This window comes from Dermacentor silvarum, chromosome 9, assembly GCF_013339745.2.
Source record: "Dermacentor silvarum isolate Dsil-2018 chromosome 9, BIME_Dsil_1.4, whole genome shotgun sequence".
NCBI lineage: Eukaryota > Metazoa > Arthropoda > Arachnida > Ixodida > Ixodidae > Dermacentor > Dermacentor silvarum.
In genome coordinates this window covers 25330209-25339258 of record NC_051162.1, presented here as the reverse complement: position 1 = coordinate 25339258, position 9050 = coordinate 25330209, and the positions used below count along the sequence as shown (strand labels likewise).

At 46.3% G+C, this 9050-nt stretch overlaps 1 protein-coding gene across 1 annotated transcript; it reads left to right on the top strand.

Annotated features, from left to right (window-relative positions):
• The first annotated feature begins 1019 nt into the window (after positions 1-1019).
• Positions 1020-8174, top strand: LOC125939799 (uncharacterized). The gene is made up of 3 exons (XM_049655239.1): positions 1020-1507; positions 2842-2940; positions 7967-8174. Exons 1-3 carry the CDS (start codon positions 1242-1244, stop codon positions 8172-8174), a joined length of 573 nt encoding a protein of 190 aa, XP_049511196.1. The 5' UTR covers positions 1020-1241.
• The last annotated feature ends 876 nt before the right edge of the window (positions 8175-9050 follow it).

Sequence of the window (9050 nt, the reverse complement as noted above, 5' to 3'; positions counted from 1 at the left end):
AGATGGAAACGTATATAGCGTTGAGCGGTAAAAGTGCAAACTGGGTTTGTGATAATTCGACGAAGGCATTTCAGAGCGCAAATGTGAAACATTCTGATGACTGCTTTTGTCGCTGTGAAATTATCTAATTTATGTGCATTTTCAGTAACATATCTCCCTGTGCCTTTTGTAAAATTGAATTTATTATCTAACACGCTACAGCCCCAGCAAAACATTTGAGCCTGCTGATGTAAATCAGCCAGTTGTGGTATTCAATGCTTCCGCCCGTTCTACACCATTCAGGCATAAGAAATTCCACGCTCATGTTCTTGATTATCGATGAATGCTCAGAAACATTGTCGCATTGGTGACAGTAGAGCCTGATGCCAAAGTTGATGAAGTTGCTGCTCTGTGTTCGTGTATGACATCTGTTGTCATACGACATTTTTAACACAAGAAGAATCGACACTCTCAGCTTTTCATATATGCATAATTAATTTTGTTGTGATTACTTTTTCACCTGCATTGCTCTTGCAACAACATGAGGTGTCGCATTCTTCACAAAATATGAATTTAATAGCAGAAGTTGTTTGTTTTCAGAATGCACTTGTTTTCCTAATTTATTTATTTTTAAATTAGCATGTCTGGTTACATGCTCACTTATTCTGACTTACGGTCCACGCACAGGCCTGAATTTTGTGTTACATATGGGAAATGCTCTGAAACAAATAATTGGTAATAAGCTGTGAACTTACAAATGCTCGAAGCCTGCTTATTTTAATCATATTGTGTCTGGTCATGTGACATAAACTGAAATGTGGCTTAAGCATACAAGCCATTTATTCTGTCCCCTGCAGGTGATGTATGCGTCATTAGCGGAAGACTTAGCTGCTTCCACCGAAGAATTTTCTCCAGAAGCCTCACCGTGCATATGTGAACGGAAGGAAGAGTGGGTGCTCTTTTTAGGTTGGGCCTTATAACGAGAGGCCACAACACAAACAATTATGCTGAAGCCACTATTCGTGTATTGAAGGATGTCGTTCTTGGCAGGCAAAGGCATATAATGTAGTTGCCCTTGTGGACCTCGTGGCAACAGTCTGGGAGGACTACTTTTCGAGAGGACTGCTTAGCCATGCATACAGCCGTGTGCCAGCTCCCCAAATCTTTTACGACAAGCTTGTGCACAGGATGCCCGAAAGTGTTGCACAGTCGGTTTTGTACTCTTGGTGATAGCATGTACCAGGTGCCCAGTGGACAGGAAGATGGTAAAATTTATCACGGTTTGGCAAGACGTCGGCACTTGCACTTGTAGAAATGGCCAACAAGAGGCATTCTGCAAGCATCAAGCACTGGTTCATCACATGTATGGAGGAGCATTTCCAAATGCCCCAATACTGAAACCCGATGACCGGCACAAGTTAGGTGTCCTTGCCCTGGGTGACAAGTGCCCTGACAAAAGTTCTTTGGAAGCTTCCGTGAGGTGCTGCCAGAGCTCCCGTCCACACCAGCACTGCTTGGGAAGCACACAGCCAGCATGCACCTGAGCCTCAGCACGAGCCAATAGAGCTTGACCAACATCACTTGGAGTGCTCAAATTCCAACGAACAACGTCGCGAGGTGCGTATCGCACTATCTTCATAGAAGCTTTAAGTGTGGGGCAATGTGAATGCTGTCTCCTAAATTCTCGTGTCATTGTTTGTTCAAACAGCTTCTCGAGGTATTTAACTAGGAAACTGCTTGCTTTTAAGGTATGTGTATGAACTTTGCATTCAGAAAGTTGCCAAAGTGTCATCCCCACATTTCGTGAATAACTTAACAAGTACTGCAATCTAGCTAGTTGGTATGATTGCACAGCTTTCGTTAGTGCAGGAAAACTCAAACTTGTGTGCCTGCAATTTATCTTGTCTTGCTGCTTCTGCATGCATACTATAACCGAATCTAGGTTGTTGATATACCAGGCAACATTGAATCTTGTTCAACTTCTGGTTATGAAGCAGTAAGCTAAATTGCTTTAACAGTGATTTACCATGCCATCACTTATTTTATGCCATGCTTACTTTGTCATGCCATAACAATTTCAGCAGTGTTCTTAATAAGCTGAAGTACATATTTTTCTGCAAAGCCAAGTATTTTCGTGTTACTTTCTCTGAACCTTATGTGGTGAACTGCACCAATTTTAGTTAGCTTTATTACATTGCATGCAATACTGCATGTCATTTGTTTCATCCTAGAAAAGCCTGCTAAACTGGTGTCAGCATATACTAGTGTAGCGAGAATTGAAACAGAAGGAAAATATGTTTGAACTGTACCGCATGATTGTCATGAATAGTGGGTTATAAATGTAACAGAGGTGTTAGTAATGAGGATCACTGTAGTCCTGGGAGGTAAAGTATGTGCAGCAACAGGCACGCCAGAGTATGAGTTGCTTGTCTTATGGTGGAGTGCTCGAATTCTTCCTACTAGCAGCTCATGATGGGCTCAGTGCTCACATTGTGCGAGTGTGTGCAGAATCTTTACAGCTTGCACATGAGCTCAGACCTTACTTGAAATATGTGGTCACCATACATCAACTCAGCAGCAAGCATAGGGACTATTTCACATGGGAGAGGCTTATGTAGCATAAATGAGGATGGAAAGGGTATTATAATTTGGTGAACAGTGGGATAGTGTAATTAGTTTTTGTGTTTTGTTTTATATTTTTGCCCAGGATGCTGCCGAGGTGCTGAACAAATCCATGAGGAGTGGCGCTACTACTCCTTGACTGCTGACAACCCTTATTATCTTACTGTACTTCAACAGGTGCTGGCAGAAATGAAGAAAGTGCACAAGGAGCCTCAAGTGATTGCCTCTTATCTTGCCCAGAAGGCTGCTTTTGCAAGTGCCAAGAAGGCGTGGCCGCACCATCAAAGTTCAGCCGACTGGAATAGCTAGACGTCGGCCGGGTGTGGGCAAGAGGCTCAGGCAGAGTGCAAGAAGGTCGTCCCTACAACATCAAGGGTGCAAAAAAACTAAGCGCCCACATGCCCTACACTTAAGCGTGAAGAGTGGTGTGCCTCATGCGAAGTTCCATGGAACGGGGCACTGAGCATCAGAGTAGGCAGCATTCATGAACGTTTGAACAGGCAGCACCCAGGGCCTGCGGAGGGCCAACTCTACTCTTGCTGTGCTGCAGCCATACCAAGAAGAGTTAGTCGTGCTAACAGCATATTGCATTGTCTTTTAACTTGAATTGTCAGTTGGTAAGGATACTGAGCTATGTTTCATGAATAGTAAATCATCATCAGCCTATATTTATGTCCACTGCAGGACGAAGGCCTCTCCCTGCGATCTCCAATCACCCCCTGTCTTGCACTAGCTGATTCCAACTTGCGCCTGCGAATTTCTTAACTTCATCACTCCACTTAGTTTACTGCCGTCCTCGACTGCGTTTTCCTTCTCTTGGTATCCATTCTGTAACTCTAATGGTCCACCGGCTATCCATCCTAAGCATTACATGGCCTGCCCAGCTCCTCTTTATCCACCTAATGTCAACTAGAATATCGGCTATCCCCATTTGTTCTGCGCAGTGTGGAAGAAATATACTGAACCTGTTGCATAGCTGGTGCCAGACGTAAGGTAGTTGACCAACTTATCATTTTTCTTGATAGTGCTTTCTGGCGGACAGGCCTCTTTGCGCCAACTATGAACTCTCACTTTAATTTCACAAAACTGGCTCTGCTTGGATAGCCATAAAATATCCCAAGGTGCTGCCAAAACAATTTGTGCATATGGTTCCTGTTTTGGCTTGTGGAGAAGGTATGCAACATCTTTCAAAATGGGATGTAGCTCAAAGTCAAATGTGCTGAACAAGTCATGATTTATTTTCACTGCTCTGTCTGCCTCCATGGCAACCCTTGCATTGCCTACAATCACAGACCCTCGTCCTGATGTCATTCCTTTGAATTCCACTTGAGTAGGGATTGTGAGGGGAGTTCACCAGAGAACCAACCAGCGTTATAAGTGACGAATACTGTTTACAATGATGTAACGCTGGCTAGTCACTGCGATCCATGGGGCCTCAAAAGGTTACATTTGAGATGAGGCACACACTGGCCTGATGCGCACTTACTCTCAGATGTCTGTTTACTATGTCAAAGTAATTGTTGGTTTTTGATGAACGGGTTATCATCGGTCACTTTCATGTTACTTGAAGCAATAAACCAGGGTGGAAGTGGTGCGAATTCTGTATTTTTAGGGGCTCTCTTGCTTGGTAGGGCAGATGATGCCTCATGCTATTGTTACTGACTTGAGAAGTGTTTATGAGAGCAATAAATAAATGAAAAATTTCGTGGCTGAGTTGCTTCAGTACTTCTAACATTTCCTGTGATGCTCTGAAATCGAGCATTATGAAATGCCCAAGGGAAGAACTTTTCAGCTGACCTACCTTCCGATTTACAGTGGCAGCACTCCCTCGTGCACAGGGTGTCTACTTACAAGGAGAACCTGGTATTTTCTGACAATTTGCACTTGAGGAAATTTTTAGCAAAATAAATAAATAAGAACGATATTCTGAATATTTTTTGGGGCAACTTGAACATTTATGTGCTTTGGTACTTCAAATACATAGCATGAGCAAGATGCTCTGCTCTTTATGTTGTTACCTGGAAAGGAGCAGAAGTTTTCCATGAAATTACTACTGTGAAACACCTCAACCAACACAATAGAAAGTACTATTCACTGTTAGTTTCTTGAGCAACATTTTTCCCCACCATTTTCCACTAGATTAACCAATTTGTCAAAGTGGCATCTACGGTCCAAAATGCAGAAATCTCGTGAATACTGCTGTTTGTGGCTACTGATTGTATAAATTATGTACTATAGCTCTGAATGTCGAGATTTCTGTCAAAATGAAAAGGAAGATTTCCAACAATGAGGGATTGTTAAACTTTCACAAAGAACAGGACAACAGGTTGTTCAGGAAAAAAATAGCGTCGATACACACCTTTCCTTTATTAAGAAGACCAGCCTTATATGAAAACAAATGGCTTGTGTGCGCTATAATTTATGTCACCATTGCCCTCAATGACTTTGTTCCCTAACTGGTGGTAATGCTCCAAATATTCATTTTGAAAAAAAACGTATGTGTTAGTTGCAGTATATACTTCGTGTGTTGAAGTACACATTATAACAGTGGCAAATGCCTGTAGAAAACGCACTATTTCTACAGGTCTACTTTTACTGCATTCACTGCAGCCGGTCCACTGCAGAAGCCAATATTTTTCCTAGGTATCCATGCGGGCAGCCATCTGGTTGTTGCCCGCAGTATGGCCTTGTTGACAGCCAGCCTTCCTGACCAGTGAACTTGAGGTATTACATTGCTGAATGCTGTATCTTCCGCTATCTGTGACTGGTTTACTAGTCAGCATAGCTGCTATGGCAGAGAAGCTCATACTTTGAACTAGATTTGCCTCAAACTCAGTGCTCCAATGTAGTCCGACTGTTTGTACCTTGTCATAAAGAAATAAGTTGCTCTGCTTCTCTGCCATTGCTTGGCAGCTGTCGATGCAAATTGCTACTGACAGCTTGGTAATTAATGGTTTCTGCTATAGGAACCGTACAACAATAAACATAGCAAACTTGTACCTGGCTGAGATTTAGAGATACTGTCCTTGAGAACTATATCTGCTGTATACGACTTCAATAAACATCAGCATGTCAAATAAGTGCTTTATTTGAGCTGTTCTAAATTCACTATGTACAATTGAAGAAACACATGCTTGTACTTCAAATGCATATGTTTCCAGTTCACAAATTTTTTGGGCTTTGAATTGAAATATAATTGATGTTCATGTTTACCTAAGCATATCACAAATTTAGCTTTACGCTGGCTATATCACTACATAAACACGAATGCGATTGTATGCAGGGCAGAGCAATAACAAAGCTTTTGGAGTGTTAGGGGCAATTTTCCGCACAGTGTACTGGATGGCTAAAACTGAAGTCAAATTCGTGCAATCAAATAAAGCAGCTATTTTTGTATAACGGAGCAACACAATACTTCAGATTTCTCTTATAAAGGGACTACACAATATTTGCTACGCCATACGTCACACTGTCTGACATTTAAACATGTAAATTGCTTACTAACACTATCGGATAATTATGAAACGCTACTCCCAATCCAGAGTCCCCTAACTGTCAAAGAATGATTGACAATCAGCGATCGTGAGTTGCTCAGTAGTTATAAAATCCTGAAAACCTTACGGCATTAAATTCACAGCTGACACTCGGAGACGCGTGAAGGGCAGCGTTGAAGCACCTGAAAACCGGCGCATTAAATGCACAGCTAACACTCGGACTGGCGCGAAGGAACACGAATGGAAGCCAGATACGTGAAAGTTGACACAACTCAATTGTGAATCAGCGTGGAGTAACGCATTCGTCAAACTGGAAGCGTCACGTAACGTAAAGGGCGCTTTTGAAGAGTTGCATTCATCACACGCCAGATGTAGCCGAAAAGAGCTTCCGTAAATAAAAAATGTCACAGTTTCGGCCTAAGGGCAAAGCAATGAATGCGATAGCAACACAGCAATGTCATACGAAGCAAGGTGAGCGGCTTTGGTAGCAATATGAATTGTAGTAAACATGAGCTGATTAAGTATATAAGCAGGTGTGCTGCGGCGTAAGTAGACCGACATGAAGAGCGACTCGATGACCACGAGAAGGCGCGTGTGAAACGGTGGTGTTGATGAGAAGCGCTTCCCGTGGGCAGCGCGTGCGAAGGGACACACCTGTAGCGCTGCACTGCCGATCCGGGCAGCATTGCATGTGTAGCGTGCGTTGGAAAATGTGGCCCGACTATTACTAACTGAATGAAAAAGCGTGGTGTGAGCGCGCACAAACAAACATGAATAGATCACACTGAATGACTGCAGACAACGACTGTCAAAACGCTGGCAGCAAGCGCAAACGCCGCAGCGGCGAAGGTACGTGCGGTATATCGCTGCAACGGAAACTGAGCGGCGAATGCATGGCGCGTAAAGGTCAGAGCCCTGGGGAGATAAGAGACGGTGCGGGCGGAGAGACGAGCGCGGTTGTTGGCAGAGTAGAAGTGCGCCCCCCCCCCCTGCCCCCCCCCCCCCCCCCCGCTCCCTCCGGCGCTGGCTTCCCGCTTCCTTCCTTGCGCGTGGGAGATTGAGTGCGTTCGCTCTCCGTGACAGCGCGCGTCCCCGCACGCTTCCGCTCGGGCATACGGCGCGCGGCGAAGATTTTATCTATAGGGAACCTCACGGCGACGGCGACGCCGACGGCAGAAATCCGGTTGAAGTGTCCATATAATTGCTATCGCAACAAAATTTATGTTGCTGCTACCACGACTTCTTGCCTGAACGGCGCCATCAAAAGAAACCCGCGGTGCGTGCGCGTCAGCTGCTTTGTAGGGGGTTGCCGGCAGTAATGGGAAGAGCCGCGCAGGCAACACGTGACCTCATGGCAAGAACCAATAGTGTGCGAGGGCGTCCAGCGTGAGTTGCACCGTCCTCCTCGCCCTCCTTTTTTTCTCTCTCGCGTGTGAAATCATCCGCGGAAAGCAAAATACGCGACCGGTCACGCTGGGGCAGTACAGTTATGCTGCGGACGATATATTATACCAGCGCGACTGCTGGCGCGATCACCCGTCGGAGGCGCGTGGTTTCGGCTTCGAACGCTTGCAGGCGAGCGAGGTGGTGCATGCTTCCAGTCGCCAGGGAACCCATGTATATACTGACGGGTCTTTTACGTCTACATCAGCGAGAGTGCCAGTGGTAGTGCTGACACCGCGCGACAAAATAGTCTCCGTACTGCGATATCGCCTTAGCGTCGCGTCAAGCACGTGTTATGAAGAAGTGCTCGCGTTTAAAGAGGCAATCAATTACACCAGTGTACACGATTGCACGCAACCTTATCATGTGTATACGGACAGCCTGTCGTTACTTACGACCCTTGCTCAGCCTACGACTATCAATACCAGAGTAGACGACATCAAAAAGATCTTAATGGAACTGGAAATGCATGCCCCATTTGGGCTCTACCACGTCCCGGCCCACAAAGGCATCTACGGAAACGAGTTAGTAGACATGGCAGCCAACACGGTGGCTGACAAACAGCTGTCAGGCTGTTTGTCAGCCGCCGTGACAGCTGTTTGTCAGCTGACAAACAGCTGTCAGCTGTCAGGCTGACAAACAAATTGTTCCGCGTTGTCCGTTCTTCATTTCACGCGGCGACGATGGCGCGGTGGAACGTCAGATAGAGAAAAGAAAATAGCGACACCGAACTCCACCAGTGGGTTCTGACGGCGTCTACAATTCCGCGATTTTTCCCGCCGCCGCGTCGGCTGGCCACCCTGCTCACGGCGCATGGCCGTTTCCCTTACTACTTTGCGCATTTTCGGATGCAGAGAGAGCCACTGTGCCCATGCGGTATGGTATGCGAGAGAGCAGCTCACTTGTTCAACGAATGCGCACTGACTCGTGAAGTGGCAGCTCAGCTAAAACCACCTGGAACAAATGAAATAACACCGCACATGTACCTGTCGCTGTTACAAAATGCAAGAACGCGCGCTCTGCTCACGCGCATAGTCGCCATCATCAGCGATGCCATGCCCGATATCACGCGCTAGTGATGAAACACACGCGAAAGCCCAATGAAACGTTTGCCGCCGCCGCGTGGCGGGCTCGGTGGAGTCGTGCTGGACGGCGCACCCTGTGCGACCATACGCGGCGCTTCCACGGGGCTCCTTCCTCGGGCGCCGTGCCCCGAGGTCCGCCCTCGTCGTGCCGCTTGCAGTGTGTAGACGTAACGCCAATACACCACCCCCAGTCGAACACCCGCGCGGAACCCCGTCCGGCTGACCCCAAATCAGCAAGTCGGCATATTCTTTTATACTACTGCCCGCTTCCTCTGCGAGGGTACACGCTCACGGTCTTATTTTCACACGGGAGGTCTCAGAGGAAGATTCCCTCTCCGAGCAACGATACATTCTGGTGTCTATCGGATTGGACACGCGATCACGCGTCAGGCGACTGACGCGTGATCGCGTGACTCAACGCTTCTCT

Coding starts and splice junctions, on each gene's coding strand:
- LOC125939799 (XM_049655239.1), top strand. CDS start 1,242: ATGGTAAAATTTATCACGGTTTGGCAAGACGTCGGCACTTGCACTTGT. Junction 1,508..2,841: donor CACTGCTTGGGAAGCACACA/GCCAGCATGCAC, acceptor TATCTTGCCCAG/AAGGCTGCTTTTGCAAGTGC. Junction 2,941..7,966: donor GGTGTGGGCAAGAGGCTCAG/GCAGAGTGCAAG, acceptor TATCAATACCAG/AGTAGACGACATCAAAAAGA.